The 18,312-nt window shown below is 29.4% G+C and overlaps 9 protein-coding genes across 9 annotated transcripts; 2 read left to right on the forward strand and 7 right to left on the reverse strand.

The window, feature by feature from the left end:
• Positions 1-1,218: 1,218 nt before the first annotated feature.
• Positions 1,219-2,403, forward strand: ASCRUDRAFT_68356 (uncharacterized protein; the record flags this gene model as incomplete). The annotated part of the gene is made up of 1 exon (XM_020191520.1): positions 1,219-2,403. The coding sequence occupies one exon, from the start codon at positions 1,219-1,221 to the stop codon at positions 2,401-2,403; it is 1,185 nt and encodes a 394-aa protein (XP_020050677.1).
• Positions 2,404-3,407: 1,004 nt separating this feature from the next.
• ASCRUDRAFT_17187 (bifunctional 6-phosphofructo-2-kinase/fructose-2,6-bisphosphate 2-phosphatase) lies at positions 3,408-4,982 on the forward strand (the record flags this gene model as incomplete). Its single annotated transcript, XM_020189470.1, has 1 exon — positions 3,408-4,982. A coding segment is annotated over one exon (1,575 nt), but the record flags the coding sequence as incomplete, so codon positions are not given.
• A 568-nt stretch (positions 4,983-5,550) lies between these two features.
• Positions 5,551-6,798, reverse strand: ASCRUDRAFT_30827 (putative translation elongation factor 1-gamma; the record flags this gene model as incomplete). Its single annotated transcript, XM_020190224.1, has 1 exon — positions 5,551-6,798. One exon carries the CDS (start codon positions 6,796-6,798, stop codon positions 5,551-5,553), a length of 1,248 nt encoding a protein of 415 aa, XP_020050679.1.
• A 387-nt stretch (positions 6,799-7,185) lies between these two features.
• Positions 7,186-10,311, reverse strand: ASCRUDRAFT_68359 (GATA-type transcription factor; the record flags this gene model as incomplete). The annotated part of the gene is made up of 2 exons (XM_020191521.1): positions 7,186-9,197; positions 9,495-10,311. 2 exons carry the CDS (start codon positions 10,309-10,311, stop codon positions 7,186-7,188), a joined length of 2,829 nt encoding a protein of 942 aa, XP_020050680.1.
• Positions 10,312-10,521: 210 nt separating this feature from the next.
• On the reverse strand, positions 10,522-11,653 carry RIB5 (riboflavin synthase). Its single transcript, XM_020188604.1, has one exon. The coding sequence runs from the start codon at positions 11,449-11,451 to the stop codon at positions 10,732-10,734; it is 720 nt and encodes a 239-aa protein (XP_020050681.1). The 5' UTR covers positions 11,452-11,653; the 3' UTR covers positions 10,522-10,731.
• Positions 11,654-11,930: 277 nt separating this feature from the next.
• On the reverse strand, positions 11,931-13,625 carry ASCRUDRAFT_79231 (leucine-rich repeat domain-containing protein; the record flags this gene model as incomplete). The annotated part of the gene is made up of 1 exon (XM_020194354.1): positions 11,931-13,625. The coding sequence occupies one exon, from the start codon at positions 13,623-13,625 to the stop codon at positions 11,931-11,933; it is 1,695 nt and encodes a 564-aa protein (XP_020050682.1).
• A 1,129-nt stretch (positions 13,626-14,754) lies between these two features.
• On the reverse strand, positions 14,755-14,946 carry ASCRUDRAFT_29528 (uncharacterized protein; the record flags this gene model as incomplete). The annotated part of the gene is made up of 1 exon (XM_020190126.1): positions 14,755-14,946. One exon carries the CDS (start codon positions 14,944-14,946, stop codon positions 14,755-14,757), a length of 192 nt encoding a protein of 63 aa, XP_020050683.1.
• A 392-nt stretch (positions 14,947-15,338) lies between these two features.
• Positions 15,339-16,448, reverse strand: ASCRUDRAFT_74015 (uncharacterized protein). The gene has a single exon (XM_020192516.1). It carries the CDS (start codon positions 16,127-16,129, stop codon positions 15,635-15,637), a length of 495 nt encoding a protein of 164 aa, XP_020050684.1. The 5' UTR covers positions 16,130-16,448; the 3' UTR covers positions 15,339-15,634.
• STS1 (Sts1p) lies at positions 16,238-16,696 on the reverse strand (the record flags this gene model as incomplete). The annotated part of the gene is made up of 1 exon (XM_020189934.1): positions 16,238-16,696. A coding segment is annotated over one exon (459 nt), but the record flags the coding sequence as incomplete, so codon positions are not given.
• Positions 16,697-18,312: the final 1,616 nt, after the last annotated feature.

Below are 18,312 nucleotides of genomic sequence, written 5' to 3' on the forward strand. Positions count from 1 at the left end.
CCAAGTATTGGAATTCACAAATGTCCAAATCGATGAATTCGTTCAGATTAATCCTGATTAATCAATACTAGTCAATAATAATCTGCATCGATTCAAATGACCAATTAGTTTCAAATAAATTCCCAAAAAGTTTGATGAGTTTTAAAACGAGATCGAGAATTTAATTGAGTGAATTGATGGAGTTGAAATTGAAACAAAAGCCGCTCTCACTTCTTTCTGTGCAATGAGCATTAAATAGATTCTGAAAATACAAAATTGCAAAATTGCAAAACTAAAAAAAGAAAAAATAAAGAAAAGAGTTCTTTTTTCTTATCCGAATTACTAGTACAAGGTAAGGAAGGCACAGTAGGCAAAAGACAATTAAGAGACAGAGATATGAAAAATAGGACATGAAATTATACACCCAATCACTACTGATTTAAATCGTCAGTACCATAACAAATAAGAACTCTCCTTTATTAGCTAAAATTTGCAGCTTTTCCAGACCCAGATTTCATTCAGAATTTTATTTGAAATAGGGCTGCCCCAACAGCCGAAACAAAGGCAACGCCACTCGTGTGGATGTCTCTTTTTTTTTCTTTCTTTCGCCTTGCTTGTTTCAGACACCCAGTTACTTGGTTACTACCACTGAAAGAAGTCCTCCAGCTATTGTAATCGCTGTAGTACAAAGGCTGGATTACATTGTTTATTTGCTTATATTGGCTACATAAAACGTAGTGGTTGTAGTATCAAAACGGTGGTTTTGCAACATTGTAGTTGTTGTAACACAGACAAATTTAGATACATCAACCACAGCAATGGGGGAAACCACAAATCGTCTCTCTTTTGCAATTGGTTTTTTTCGTTAAAATATGCAATGTTTAAATCGATTTCTTTTAAAAACAAAAAAAAAAATTGATATAAAATTATTTTAATGTAGACTGGTCAAGAAAAAGAATGTTTAATAATTAATATCAACACAAATACCAATACAACTATCAATACCAATATTGATACGATACTAATTTAAAGTTTCTTTTTTTTTTATCTTTTTTTTTATTAGCTGTATTTACCGATTTTAATTAAAAGAATTAAAATAATTAATTAAAACAACTAATTAAAACAATTGAAATAATTATTATTATTATTTATTATATTATCATTTATAATTCCTGAAAGAATTTCATCCTGTTTTTGAATTTAGAATTTTCGTTTAAACACTTGACCAATAACTGATACATGAAAAAAATTGATTTCAGAGACATGAATCGTTTTAGATGCAAACCAACGAGCCCAAATGAAATTAATAACACAGTTGATTTAAAAGAAATAAATAAACTCAATATTCATCACGATGAATATTTGTCTGCTTATAAAGGAGAAAATGAAAATGAAAATGAAAATGATGATGAAATTGGAATTGGAAATGGAATTGACCATTATATTCAAATTCAAAATGGTGAGTTAAAAAATAGTTTTAACATTACCAACAATAATAATAATAATGATTACCAAGATGATAATAGGAATGAAAATAATATTCAAAATAAAAGTAATGATCATAATCCAATTGTTATTTTTATCACAAAATGTACTTCTTTTAAAAATTCACTTTTAATTATCTTAATCCAATTGTTAAACTTATCAATAATTTTGGCTTTTAAATTAAGAGATGTTAATTTAAAATTGTTTAAACTATTAAATTCAATCAACTTATATTTAATTGAATTCTTAATCTTTCTAATTTACTCCATAATTTCCATCTTAAATTCCTTTTCACTTACCACTAATATTGATACTATTAATAATATCAATACACCAGAAAATTTAAAAATCGAAGACATCCACTTTTTGTTCTGGAATGATTATAAAATCTCATCCTCAAATGATTTCAAACACTTGAAGTACTCTCCATATCCTCTTCCTTTCAATCATCTTTTAAATCTCAAATCAATTCTCGATCTAATGAATATTACTAATAATAATGATGCAGACAAAAATCCAGAAATTAAGCCAATGAGCATCAATCCAATTAACAACACTAACAATACCATTACCAATGATGATGAAATAGTTGAAAAACTGGATTCCCAATCAACCAAAACATCATCCTCCAAACATTCTATGGTTCACATCAAAAAGAAATTTACACCTCATCGCAACAAGAAAACTACCACTACCGTCGCTACCAACGGCAACACCAAAAATACCGAAAACAACACCAATGACAACACCGTTGATAATGCCAACGACATTACCAACACCAGCAGTGATATCACCGGCTCCACCATCCTCTCTCCTGCTCCCTTAAACGCCGACACTCTCCCACAATCCAATCCGGTTCTAGCCACCGCAGACCCCGTGATATCCGTTCAGCGGAAAAATCTCTTCCGTCTCTCGTCTCATCTCCGCTCCCGAAAATGACCAGTCTTCCTCCTCCTCCTTCTGCTGCTTCTCCTTCTTCTTTCCCTCTCTCTGTCTCTCTTCTCCTCCCGGACCGCAGCCCGCGGTAACACGGCAGGAAAGCCACGGATCCGCGCTTCCTGGCGCCCGTTATCAGACCTCAGCGGACATATGGCTTGCTTATCTGCGCACGTTCTTCTTACTAAATCCCACTACCCATTTTCAGTGCTTTTAGCTCTTAATGAAGTTGTGTTTCTTACTGCGGAACACCACTTCACTACTATAGCCCAGTCTGTTCGGAACATGCGTGCTGTTGACTCATTTCACATCTTTTTTTTCGCGCACTTTCTTTCTTGTTTCTTTCCACCTCATGATCCTTATTTTCTTTTGCTGTCGCTTTCTTCTCCTTCACGCTCCTATTATTATCCAAACTCTCTTTATCAATATGGAAACAGTATGAAAACTCAATGGAAACAGTATGAAAACTCAATGGAAATCGTACGGAAATCCTCTCGGTTCCTAATTTAATTTGAAAAATTTAATCATCTCATTCATATTTTTTCATTTATTTTCATTTATTTTCATATTTTTCATTATTTTTCAACCCATTTGCTTTTATTTGCTTTATTAGTATTATGATTCACCTAATTTCATCATCAGCTCATATATATTTCACAAAATAATCATGGTTTTTTCTATTTCTCCATCCTTTTCGAAACTTCTTGATCTTCTTTATCTTCAACACTTTATCTTTATTATCTTTATTATTCATTTAAATAGTACTTGATAAATATTTAATAACCAACATGATTAATGAGAATATTATTACTCATTTAAATCAATTAAACGAGTTCACTGATCTGACAAATCTAAATAAATTAAATGACTTGATAAATACCTTGAACTTGAATCACCTAAACAATTCAAATAATTACAACCCAACAATCGATGTTCCGGGCCAAACCAAATCGAAATTAAATCCCCATGGCAATATTCACGATTTGAATTCAAAACTAGTTATTGTAATGGTTGGTTTACCAGCTAGGGGAAAATCCTATATAACAAAAAAATTGATAAGATATTTAAACTGGTTGCAATACAACTGCAAGATTTTTAATGTTGGAAACAAAAGAAGATCATCAAAACAAAATCATGGAGCTGGTTCAAACCCTCTTACAAAACCGATTCTTAATCATCCTGAATCTCATTACAACAACAATGATAATAATGATAATAATGATAATAATGATAATAATGATAATTTTGAAATTGATCATTCTTCAAAGATTTTTGATCCAAATAATAAATCGTACTTGGAAATGAGAGAAAATTGGGCAATGGACACTTTGGACAACTTGTTGGATTATCTTATCAACCAAAATGGCACTGTTGGTATCTTCGATGCCACCAACACCACCAAATTAAGAAGACACCATGTTTATCAAAGAATCAAACATAAATCAAATTCAACATTAAAAGTTCTTTTTTTAGAGAGTATCTGCACTGATACTTCTATTCTCGAAAGAAATATAAATTTAAAACTATCTGGTCCCGATTACTCAAATTTAGACCCAATCTTAGCCTTGAATGATTTCAAACTAAGATTGAAAAACTACGAATCTGCTTATGAAACAATAGATGATGATGAAGAAGAATTTTATGAAAATATTGACAACGGCTTGCAATATATTAAAATTATAAACGCCGGTAAAAAGATCTTATCCTACAACATATCTGGCTTTTTATCCTCCCAAATCGTTTCTTACCTATTGAATTTCAATTTAAAATCAAGACAAATTTGGTTATCAACTCATGCTCAGTCTTATGATGATAAATATAATATAATCGGCTATAAATCTCTCTCAGATAACAAAACAAATACATCTTTAACCCCCTTGGGTAAAAAATATTCAAAGACTTTAGTTCGTTTCTTAAATGAAAAGCAAAAAGAATTTAGATTAGATCAATTCAAAAATTCTTTTCTTGATAAAAAGGACCAATTATTATCCACAATTAAATCAAAAACTACTGCTCACCATCCGATTTCAATTTCAAAGAAAAAATTAAATATTAAAGTGGATAATCCTCTCAACTTTAGTGTTTTTTCTTCAATGCTAAATCCAACTATTGAAACTTTAACTTTTTTTGAAAACGATACTGACAATTATCAAGTCAAGCAAAGTAAAAGATTAAATGAACTATCCTTTGGTTCACTAAACGGCTTAACTCCAAACCAATTTAAATCGAAATTTCCTCTAGAATATCAAAAATATTGTTCAATCTTTAATAGCAACAACATTAATGAAAAATTACATTATAGATTTCCCAATAATGGTGAATCTCATCTAGATGTGATTAACAGATTAAGACCCTTTATAATTGAATTGGAAAGATTGTCAAACCACGTTCTAGTAATCTCTCATGAGATCGTGTTGAGAATCTTATTAGCTTACTTTATGAATCTTGATAAAGAATTTTTAACTGATTTAAAAATTCCTCAACATTCGGTTTATGTTCTTGAACCTAAACCTTACGGTTTAAGCTGGGAAATGTATCAATATGATGAAGAAATGGATTGGTTTTTTTCTGTTGAAAAAGATGAGGTTATTAAAAAATTAACCACTCAAAGAATTATTAATAATGACAATAATAATAATTCAAATAGCAATAGCTATGGGTTTTATTTGCATGGAAATGATTCTCAAAATTCTCAAAATTCTGGAAATAACTCAGATTCGGATAATTCAATTTTTGATATATCTCATTCGAATGAGAAACTTGATAATTATATAAATACTCCTGATAGTTTAAGATCATTGAGTAGTTCAAGTAATCAACTAAATCATCCAAACATATTTGAGAAAAACAAATTCTAAATTCCAGAAATCCTTTAATGACTTTTAACGATATTTTTTTTATCCATACCTTCATTTATATTACTATTTATTACAATTTGTATTTTAGACAAAAATTTTTTTTATTATTTACTTTTCATTTCATTTCATTTAAAAATATAGATCAATCAAAAAATATTTTACATAAATTTTATTTCTATTTAAAAGAATTTAATAACATTATAAATTTCAAGCTAGCGTATATTTTTATTTTCATTATCATTTTTATTTCTAATTTTGTTTCTATTTTTAATTGTTAAATCTTGTAAATTGCTTATTTGAAGACTTTACCATCAGCAATTTCTCTATTTTTGTCAGCAACAACAACTGGTTGATCCCAAGCCCACATGTTGTTAACGAAATCTTTAGTTTCTGGTAAGGAAGAATCTAATTTCTCATAACTATAAGATTCCCAGTCTGGAGCAACATCAAAGGCTGGTTGAAACTCTTGACCTCTAACTAAGAAAGCACCAACAATACCATTGTCATTATTTTCACCATAAACAACTAAACAACCAAATAAGAATTTGGTGGAACCAGATAATCTGTTAAAAAAACCACCAACCAAATTATTTGACATGAAAGTTAAAGTCAATTCATCATTATATTTATAACCAACTTTCCATAAGGACCATTCTTCAGGGTTGAAAAACTTGTCCCAAAAGTATGGTAAAGCAGCTTCTCTAGTTTCTTCATTAGAATAAACACGTTTCCATTCATCTAATGGAATTGTAGATTTACCTAAGGCTTCTAATGGGTGTTTTGGTTTTTTAGTTTGTTGAGGTGGTTCAACAGCAGCTTGTGGTTTTTCAGCTTTCTTTTCTTGTTTCTTAGGCTGTTGTTGTTGTTGTTGTTTTTGTTTTTTTTCTTTCTTTGGTGGAACATATTCAAGTGGTTTTTCAACTGGTTTGAAGTTACCATAAATTGGTTCTAAAGCTGGATGGTGAATAACAGTTTTCCACCATCTGCTGATATTTGGATGAGCAACAAGCCATTCATTACCCCAAATAAAAGTAAAAGGGAAAGTGAGAGCAGCAGCAACAAATAAATCAGCCAAAGTAACTCTTTCAGAGACTAAGTAGGTGTAGTCAGCAAGTCTCTTTTCTAAAATATCGATATATCTTTCAGAAGTGGCATTAGCAATGTCAACAGCCTTTTTGTTGTATGGGACACTAGATTGAGGGAATAATGGAATAATGGCCTTTGTAATCTCAGAGATAACATCGGAATTGATAAAAGATAACCATCTAATAATTTGACAGTATTCTTGTGAGTTTTTACCTAATAATGGAGATTTTGGATCCGATAAAGAGACAAAGTAAAGAATAATGGCAATGACTTCAGTTAATTTGAAACCCTTGGGACCAATGAAAGCTGGAATCTTTTTCAATGGGAAGTTTGCAGCAAATTCTGGAGCATCGGTGGTCTTTGCAGCAACATCGATTTTCAAGTAATCAATTAAGGCCTTTGGAAAAGAACCACGAGGAGTTTTTTCGCTGTAGTAGAGAGTTCCTTGAGACATGACAGTACTAAAAGCTTAAGAGAATTGAGTCTATAACAGAGTAAACAAGTGTGGATGGAGCTAAATTTTTACAGTGATAACTTTTTGGAGTCGATTATGCAATTTATACTCTTTGAAAAGAAAGGTAAAAAAAGAAAGAAAAATTTTTCACTGGAAAATCTAAAAAAGAAGACCCGCATAAATGGTCTCAAAATAACGGTCTCAAAAATCATCAAAACGTGTTTATGACCACCAATGTAGTCTAAGGTAATTTAATGTAGTCTAATGCAGTTGTGTACTGATGGTATAACCAGCAATCTGGGCCTCAAGAGCATGGAATATGAATAAATTATGAATTGTGAGCAGATTATGAATGAAATAAAAGCAGTGGTGGTTAAATTAGGGCATTTATTCTAGGTTGTTGAATGGATCAACAGGATCAATGTCTGTCAATGGCAGGTAGTTGTAGGTATCCAAGTTGTTTAAGTTGTTCAAGTTGAAGATGTCGCTGAACTGGTCGAGGTCGTTGATGTTACACTCAACAGTGTCTGGATTCTGAAGGTCGAGCTTGGTGTTGAGATGGTTGGGTTTCTCTTCCTCCTGAGCCTGGTCATTTTCCTTGTTTTCATTGGTGTTGCTATCGTTGGCGTTGTGATTGTTGAGATGGTCGAGATTATTGGGATCTTCCTTATTTTCATTTTCGGTTTCCTCTGTTGAATTGCATTCGCTACTGGCAATGTTTAGTTTGTTTAGATTCAGTTCGCCCAACACTTTTTTTTTTGAGTGTGATGAACCACTTTTGTGGGGTGATCGCTTCATTAGTAACTTTTTGATATTATATTCACTTTCCTGATTAGCCTCAAAGTAATCTGATGTCGACGAAGCCAATGGTGATGAATTGATGTCACATATTTTCTTTTCAACGATCTTGCTTGTGCCTAAAGCCTTTCTCTTTTTTTTTTTAATTGTTTCATTGGGTATTGTTTTTCTCTTCTTTTTATTATTAAGAAGTGGTATTGGTCTCATTTTGTTATAATCTTTTAGATATATGTGGCAAAAATCGCATAAAAGTCCCTGATCATTTAGCATCAATGCATTGTCTCCGTAAAACCATCTCCATAGTTTAGATTCATGAGTCTTACAATTAATGCATGTTGGTAAATCTGGTGGTGATTCAAATTCTAATTCTTCTTTAATAATTAAATGCTTTAACGACGTTTTGCCTTTATGTTTTCTGTCATTTCTATCATTATTATTGGTATTGTCAAGATTTATATTAGAATTTGCTGTAATGGTAAAACTTTTATTATTGTCACTATTATTGCTGTTGTTATTATGACTTTTATTAGTATTACCACCAACAGAAAGTCTTTTCTTGGAATTTGGTCTTCTTTTAGCATTTTTAAGTAATTCGATATTAATTCCCGAGGTTAAACTTGAGCCATTATTTGTATCAATATCATCATTTGTATTTGAGATTTTATATAAATTAGATAAATTAGAAGGATTTCTAACGGCGTTTAATCTAGCGTTTAGAGAGTTTGAATTGTTTAAATCAGCCATTTTCAATCTTTTAGCGATGGAATTTGGTGGGTATAAAGATAAATAATCCGATTGATATACAGGTAAAGATTGGGTTCTTACAGCTTTAGGAGCAGGAGCAGGATTGGTTATTCTTTTTTGAATTTTAGGATTTCTTTTGTTGTAAAGATTATTAAAATTATTGTTAATATAGGCGCTATTAGTAGTACTAGTATTGTGATTGTGATTATGATTGTTATTGTTATTATGATTGTTATTATGATTGTTATTGTTATTATTGTTATTGTTGTTGTTATTGATTTTTAGTTTAATCTTTATTGGAGAAGATGCTAAATAGTTTTGATTTGAAGTAGCAAAAGAAGCCAATTTTGGTAATCTATTTTTTTTTGTTATTGGAATTTTAAATTTTTTTTGATTTGAATTATTGGTTTGATAATTTGTATTAGAATTTAGATTGGATTGAACAGTGTCATTAATATTAATATTGATATTAGAATTTGAATTGGGATTAGTTGTATTATTTTCATTTTCATTTTCATTTTGATTGTTATTGTAATTATCATTATCATTATAATTGACATTGTCATTATTTATTAAATCTGTTTCCAAGTCAATTTCGTTGTTTTCAATTTGGTTATTTTCGATTTCATTATTTTCTATTTCGTTGTCATTGTTGTTATTTATGATATTATTTATGTTATTATTTATGTTATTATTTATGTTATTATTGTTATTTGTATTATTATTGGCATTGTTTATATTATTATTGTTGTTATTTATAATTGCAGTATCGATGTTAGTAGAATTGATCAAGTTAAGATCATTTTCATTGATATTTGTGGTGTCCAAAGAATATTCCAAAGGAAATTCATTAAAATCTATATCAAAGAAATCATCAAGAAAATTATTTTGCTTTAAATCATTATCAGATTGCAAATTCGGCAATACAAAAGTGGAATTGTCACTTAAATTGTTAAAATTGAGATTTTGTAAATTATTTAAATTAAGGTCATTAAAATTTAGATTATTATCATTACTATTGGTGTTACTATTGCTGTTGTTGTTGTTATAAGTATTATTTATACTATTATTTATACTATTATTTATACTATTATTTATACTATTATTTATACTATTATTTATACTATTATTTATACTATTATTTATGCTGTTACTTATATTAAGTTTATTTATTTTATTTATTTTTATGAAATGTAATTTAATTTCTAAAGTTTTCACGAATTTGAAAGTATTTGAAAGACTAGTAAAACTGTTTAAAACCTTTCCAGGTATCATCGTGACTTGAGAATTAATGGAGTTATTCAAGATGTTAGACAACAAGCCAATTCCTACTAAGGGTTCATTGGGCTCGGTTACATCTGAGATGTATATGTTATAGTCAAAATTATTTTTAAGAACATTGGAGTCATTCGATATTGAAATCAAATTCATATTCGAGTTTATATTGTTGTTAGAATCGTTTGTAATCATATTATTGGAAGAATTATTGAAACTATTGATATTATTATTAGTAACATAGTTATTGTCCAAGTTAGTAAAATCAAGAAATAATTCAGGGGATGAATTTATAATCAAGTCTATACAAGTTTTGACATTGATTAGGCCCAAGGTTATGGAAACATTGTTCAAAGTAATATGCTGATAGTTGATGTTTATGGTGGAGGAAGATCTGGCCAAAAAGGATGATGAATTGTCCTTAAAGGAATATAAAATTTTAAGTATCATGCTTGATGATGAAGGCTTTGGGGATAAAAGATTGAGGGCCGCAATTCTCTGGGAAGTTGGAGACTGTAGAAAATCGTCTTGGTTGGAGGAAACAGGAGGGTGAGAAGGTGGAAGAGAGGGCTTGCCATTGTCTGAAGGAAGAGAATTTGTTGAGGTGGTGGAAGCAGGATTGGTGATCTTGCTCATTAATGGAGAGTTGGGGGAGGAGTATCTAGAGTAGTTCATTTCATGGAGAGAGGAGTCCATTTGGCGAGGGTAAAGGAGAAGAAACAAAAGAAGAACAGACGAAAAGAAGGAAGCCACCCAGTATTTATAAACAGAGAAAGAACTGGAGCCAAAAAAAGATAGCGATGAGTAGAAAGTTGCATGTTGAGGAAGCAAATTAGGTTGAAACACCAGAATTAAATACTGCAAAACGAGCTTTTGTTGATGTTGTGGGTTTTAATCCAGTCGCGTCCGGAATGGCGCCGGAGCTCAGAGCTTGTGTTTCGGCGCTGGGTGTTGGGAAACTGGAAACACATCCGAGGGCACATATAATAGCAGCCCGAGGGCGGCTGGGAGAGTTTCGCGAATTTGCAGCGTTGGGTTGCTTCGAAGTGGTGTTTATTGGTGTATCGTGTCTCTGGCGACCCTGGAGATGTTCTCGTTGCTCTGGGGGCTCTGGTTCTAGTGCACAAGCTCCTTGATTCTCTTGTCCACAATCGAGACAATGAACTTTGCTAGGGGGCTGCTCTCGTTGAGGTTTTCAAGCTGGTTTTCGATCTGTCTCTCAATCAACTTGCCCACCAAGTCCACCTCGACGTTAACATAGTCCCCAATGGATTTTAGTGGCATAATGACTCTTTCCTGTGTGTGTTTGATCATCATGATTTTGAAGGTGTAATCGGTGTAGTCTACGTCAGTCACAGTGAGACTGGTTCCATCAAGACAAATAAACCCCTTCTTCACAATATAATTGACCAATTTTTTTTCTTCATCATCTTCAGTCCTCAATTGAAATGTGAATATTATCGAATTGTCTTCCTTTTCTCTCGAGACTATTTTGGCTATTGTGTCAACATGGCCCTGAACCATATGCCCGCCAAATCTGACATCTGAGTCCATAGCTCTTTCCAAATTCACCTTTGACGATTCATGTAATTCTCCCAAGTTGGTTTTACGTATGGTTTCGCTTGAAATTCCAACTTTAAATGTGCTCGCATTGATTAGTTCAGTCACCGTTAAACAGGTCCCATTTATCGCTATAGAGTCTCCAATTTTGGCATCAACTAAAATGGGTAAAGCATCAGTTACTGTTAAAGAAACACCATTTCCCCCAGAACTTGATTCATCAAGTTTGTTGTATTCCGAGACTGTTCCAATGTGCTCAATTAACCCAGTAAACATAGTAAGAATATGAAAAAAGTATAGTTATGATTTTAATATGACTTGAATATGGCTTCAAATATAATGACAATAAGTACAATATAAGCACGATATAAGCACGATAATTGATAATTGATAATTTATATTATTTATATACCTTTTAATGTCTCTGATCTTACTAATCGTTACAAATCTTTTCAAATCGAAAAAAAAACGTTTCTTTTCTGCACGCACACGTCACGCAATGTTTACGCATTTATTTTTTACTGATCCATATTTACGGTCTCATTTTGGAAAGTATGATATCCTTTCGAACTTGTTCAAAATGCTATTTAAAATGTAAAATATAAAATATAAAGTATAAGAAATGAAAAATATGAGTTGAAAAATATGAGATAAGAAGTATGAGATAAAAAAATGTGTAACAAAAAAAACAAAAAACAAAAAATGTATAAATTTACCAGAAATTTTACCAAACAACTATATATAAAATGCAGCTCTCAAGACAATCCCAAAACTAAGCCATTAAATAAGGGCAATGGTGCAACCTCATTATTTACGTTGTTTTTGGGTATTATTTTGTATTTTGATAATTGATTACCATCAAGTTTTATTTTTAAATGTGATTTAATATCATTATTCACAGCTATATTGACTTGTAAATTATTCTCTTTTTTAATTCGGTTATGTGATAAATCAATAAATTCTAAATTTGTAAATTTATTATTATCAATTTTAATAGAAATTTTTTCAATTTTATTTTCATTTAATCTTATAGATTTTAAATTTGAAAATTTTGGTTTATTATAGTTATTAAAATTGTTAAAATTAAAGTAAAAGGATTCTTGTGTGTCAAATAAACTAACGCTTCGTATCAAATTACGGCTAAGATCAATTTTGGTAAGATTATTTAGTCTCATACCATTGATATCACTTATTTTATTTTTCTGTAAATTTAATTCTTGTAAATTTATTAGACAATTTAACGGATTTAAACAAGTTAAATGATTTTTCATTAAATTTAATCTAGTTAATTTAGTCAAATTTTTTAAATTATCAAGATGGTTTATAAAATTATTTTGTAGATTTAAATTTATTAGATTATTATTATTATCAAACCCAGTTATTTGTTTAATTTTGTTATAACTTAAATCTAAATTTTTCAAATTTCTCAACTTTTTAAAAGGTGAATCAATGCTTTGAATGCAATTAAAAGATAGATCTAAAAGCTGTAAATTGTTATTGCTTGAATCAAATAAATCGCCAATTACTTCAATTTTATTATTTGATAAGACTAACAATTTTAGATTATTTAAATTGCTTAAATTATTTAAACTATTTTCATAACCATTTTTGAAACCACAATTTTCTAGAAACAATTCATTTAAATTAGTTAAACAATTAAAACTTTCAGGTATTTCAACAATTTTATTGTGAGATAAATCTAATTTTTTCAAATTTTTAAAATTTTGCCAGTATACATTTGATATTGATTGAATTAAATTTCCATTGAGTAATAGAACGTTTAAATTTGATGACAAATTATTTAGATTTAAACTGAAATTAAGATCCGATTGAATTAGATTATTTGATAAATCTAAGAATTTTAAATATGGTAAATTATATACATTTTCAATTGATTGAATTGCATTTTGAGATAAATTCAAGCCTCTTAAGTTAGACAAATGATTAACATTTTCAATTTTATTGATTAAATACAGTTCAGGTAATAAGAATTCATGTTTAATAATTTGATGAGATAAGTCCAAGTGTCTCAAGTTTGATAAATTATTTAAACCATCGATTTTAAAAATTTGATTATTTGATAGTTTTAATCTTCTTAAATTCGGCAAGTTATTGAATTGATTTATTGAGGAGATATTATTAAAATTTAAATTCAAAGTTTTTAAATTATACAAGTTTAAATTATTTATACCGATATTTGAAGGTAAACTGCCATGGCTTAATAACAAAGTCTTTAAAGAATTAAATTTATTAAAATCATAAGTTGATAGCTCATTGATTGAATTTGAAATGCTATTATCGCAGCATTCTTTAAATTTGATATATTTTATCTTTTTATAGTTTAATTTTAGATGATTTTTATAAGTACTATCGATATTTTGAAGGGTATCTATCGAGTTCATGTAAATGTTATCAGTAAACTGATTAATTTTATTCAATACCGGCAACATGTTTATATTTTTTTCATTTTTATTTCGATATATATTTGTTTTGGCTTTGGTTTTTATTTTAGATTTTGTTCTATTTTTATTTATAGTCTTATTTATGCTTTTATTTATGCTCCTATTTTTGCTATAATTTTTACCGATTTTATTAAGTTTATAATTATTGTCAAATTTAAGATAGCTTTCAAAATTTGATAAATTGAAATTTAAATGGTTGAATCTATAATTTTGGTTAACTGAACAGGATATTAAAATGACATTTTTGTATAAAAATTTAGAGGCTAGATGAGAGATGACATTGAATTTTGATAATGATAATAAGGATAATTTGGACATTATATCATTTGAACAGTAACTGAAAAACTGATCAAATATCATTTCAATTATTTCTGAGGGCAATATTAAAAGACTAGACATTTAATTAATTACTTAATTAATGATTAGAATATTTGTTGAGATTGTCAAGTGATAAGAGAATTAGAATGAAATTGGATATTGGTCGCTTTTATTATGGAGGGAAAAAATAATTAAGGAAAAAACATGTTGAAAACAAATTAGAGTGAACATTATATAATATATATAATATATATAATATCAGTACATGAGAAACCTTTCCAAATGAAGAATAGAACAATAAACACAGAATGAAAAGATAAAAAGAATTCAAGACCTAGCAATTCATTCAACAAAAGTCAGCAACAGTAGAAATTTGCCTAATTTAAAAATGATCAAAGAAGTTTTTTCTTTTTTTGGAAAGGAAAAACTTTAAAAAACAGCTGAAAAACAAAGAGAACCGAGGCTGGAGCCCTGTTTCTGACTAGAGTAGGGCTTTTCGGAACGGACACAAAGAAGGAAATGGACAGAGAGAGAAAGAGGCCTTAAAGAAGGGTATTAAAAGTTTAGCAGTATTTAAGAGAGGAATTAGAGATATAGAAGATATAAAAACACAAAAAATATAGGAGAAGACATGAGTGGAAACAAAGGGCAGGACCATTGCAAGGCCACTATAAGAGAAGAGCACGGGAGAATGGGCCCCAGTTAGAGCTGTGCAAGTGCTGTGTGAGATCACAACCAGTATCACCATTAAAACTTGCTGAGATCACTTCATTTTCTAATATCACTGGGATCATTGGGATCACGATAGAACCAACGGAGCACCTTGTTTAACTCTAGTAAGGGTGTCCTTGTTGACCTCAGCAGTGTAGCCACAGATGAAACATTTGCATCTTTTGCCCCATTTCAAGGGAATCAAAGGAACGAAAAACAACGAAAAGAACCGTTTGTGGGTTATTACTCCAACAGCATTGTTATGGCATCTTGGACACATGAACCTTTTATTAGAAATTTCAGGATCAGAAACAGGACTATCGTAAGCATCGACTGGATTTTGAAATGTGCGAAGACAAAACAAGTTAGTATTTTCAGTACAAAACTATTAGGGCCCACGGCGACTAGTGCAACAAACTTGAGAAAACATACAGCCAAAGAGAACAATTGGACACATTTTGGTGAAGCAGAGGAAGAAGAAAAGATAAAGCACTGATACAGCAATTCCAGCTAAGAGCTTTTTCATGCTCTCACAGGCTTTGCTCAGTTTTGCGCGTGGAACTCCGCCACGACCGCGTGCGCGAGAGCTGTTTATTACCGCCTTATTACGCTTTATTCTGCGACTACGCGCGCTAATGTTGCAGATGAGCGGCGGTGAGAAAGGCTCACGGCAATTGCTTTTTGCGTTCCACTAAAGCTGTGTTTCGGCATTTAACCACGGCTGAAGAGGGAAACAGCACTCGAGAGCTGGCGAGATTTGGACAAGGAGCAATTTGGTGTGTATTGTATAGGCCAAATATATAGAGAGGCAGACAGAGATATAAGGCAACAAATATATTAGCTATAGTCAGTCAACGGGATAGATATGTGGGTTTAAAAATGACTGTAAAAGAAAAAAAAGGAAAAGAAAAAGGAAAAAAAGAAAGAAAAAGAAGAGAAAAAGAAATTGGGTTTCTATAATATTGATTTCATCTGAACGAATCTTGGATTATTGGCGAATTGACTTGCAATCTGGTGAATGGACTGTTGTTCAGCGAGAAATTATTGTTGGATAAAAATCTCTTTGGACTTGGTGTTGAATTTAAATTTAAGGGAGTCTCCATGATAATCGAATTAAAAGGCTTTAGGGAGTTATTATAGTCATTGATTTTTTTATTTAAGTATTCCAAAACCTTATCAAATGAATTGAAATTATTTTGATTTAATTTGCTCTTGTGTTCATTTAATAGCTTGTCCCAGTTGTTTTCAAGAAGATAGAGCAAATTAATATTGCAATTATTATTTTTGTTGCTATTATTTAATTTATTTAATTCATCTTCAAATGTCAAAAGTTGGTCATTACTATTATTAATATAGCTACTATCATTGTAATGATTGCTCGATCCATCAAAATTCCCAAATTCAACTTGATTTGAATAATTAATATTATGATTTGGATTTTGAATTTGAATTGAAGAGCTCATATCGAGACTATTAAGATTATTAAGATTATTAAAATTATTATTATTATTATTATTATTATTACTATCACCTTCATTTCTCTCATTAGAAAGATATGTTTTTAATATAGATAACCAAGCATCAGATAGTTGATTGTAAATATTAGATTTATGATATAAATTGTATTGACTAATTTTAAAATTTGGCAAATTATGAATAATATTTGTGACTCCATTAATAAAGAAAATTGAATTTTTAAACGAAATTTCAATTGGAGGTAAAAAACTTAGTAAGAAATCACTTAATATATTATAAAATTCAATCAAATTTTTTTCAATTCTTAAAAATGAATATTCACTTTCAATATCATCCTTGTATGGTAAATTTTTTAAAATTTTACCATTTAAATAGTTTTCAAGATATTTTAATGAATTTTCAATTCCCGGTATTAATTTTAAACTATATGTTTTTTTTAAAACAATCTCATTTAGCTCTGGTTTTTCTTGAATCAATTTATTGACTAAAGTACATAATTGTTCTTTATCCAAGACATTTATCAATCTTTGTAATGGCAATTGTTTACCCTTTATAATTGAATTTGATTGACGGATTCGTTTTATAGAACCTGAATTCGTTGATGATTTTAATGGTTTTCCAACACGGTTATTATTAATGTTATTATTACTAAGATGGTTATAATTATTTTCATCATTAAAGTGATTTTTTCTCTTCAACTTATTAATAGACTTTTTTGAATTAATATTAGTAATACCATTATTAACCTTGGATTTAATACTAATTGATTTATTAATTTTATTGGGATTGGTATTATTATTATTATTATTATTATTATTATTATTATTATTATTATTATTATTATTATTATTATTATTATTATTATTATTATTATTACTGGTATTATTATTGTTATTATTATTATTATTATTATTATTACTGGTATTATTATTGTTATTATTTTTATTGGTATTTGCACTAGTATTGTCAGCTTTTAGGTTTGGTTGGAAACCCCATGAAAAAGATAATGAACTCATTTGGTAAAGTAATCAAAAATTAAATAAGGTGAGATAAAACAGGATAAAATGAAAATAAAAACGAGACTGAGATTACAATTAAAATGCCAAAAATATTAAGAAAAATAAATAAATAAAGATAAAGATAAAAAGTAAAGTAATACAATATTGTTAAAAAAGAAGTAATGAATATAAGGAAAAAAGATAAGAAATCAGAAGAGAATATCCAAATAAATAGGGATGAATATGAAACTAAACAAGCACAGCACTTCTATATTATTTTAATTAAGGTATTGCTATAAATGGTTGTTGTTCAAAAAAAAGAGTCTATAACCAGTAATCCAGTAATCCAGTAATCCAGGAATCGGTGAATGGTTAATTAGTACCAAAACAAGAACACAGCAAGATTAAATAATCAGCAGTAACAAAGAAAAAACTCAAGAAGAAAAAGAAGCCCTCTATTCTATATTTATATCTAAGATGCTTAATATATCAATATACCCAATGTAACTAGTTTACTCAACACAAGCCTTATCTCTCAGATAGTGATACTTATACTGTGAAACCATCGCAGAATAAAAAGTGCGAGATTCTGGCAAAATTAAAACAGTAGTCACCTGACCTGTTATAGCCCTGGAATTATAGAGCCCTGATATAGAGCCCTAAGGCTATTTCTGCATTGGGGGAAATGTAAACAGCGAGTCGAATGCAAACTATTCATTGAATTTCAGCTTTTAAGAAGCAACTGGTAACTAAATAACAGAAAACTAAGAGTAAAAATTGAATAAGTGAATTAAAATATATGCTCTAAAAAATAATCGATTGAGAAACAATAAAACAAAAACAAAAACAGACACAAAAACAAAAACAAAAACAAAGAGTAGAATACTAGAAAATTGGAAATTAGAAATTAAAAACTAAAAATTAAAAATTAATGTAATAAACTTTGAATTAGAATCTGAATTAAAATTGGATTTGATGAAGGAATGACTAAATGATGAAGATATAAATTATTCAAATATTATTAAAAAAAATATAATAGTAAAAAAAAACAATAAAAATCTTTTGGTAAAAAAAAAAGCTTTAAAGATATGATAAAAAATTACTTTTATAAAAACAAAAATTAATTGAAAAAGCATTAAAAATAAAAATTTCTATCCATTTGTTTTAAAATT

The sequence above is a fragment of the Ascoidea rubescens genome (assembly GCF_001661345.1).
Source record: "Ascoidea rubescens DSM 1968 unplaced genomic scaffold ASCRUscaffold_1, whole genome shotgun sequence".
In the NCBI taxonomy this organism is placed as follows: Eukaryota; Fungi; Ascomycota; class Saccharomycetes; order Ascoideales; family Ascoideaceae; genus Ascoidea; species Ascoidea rubescens.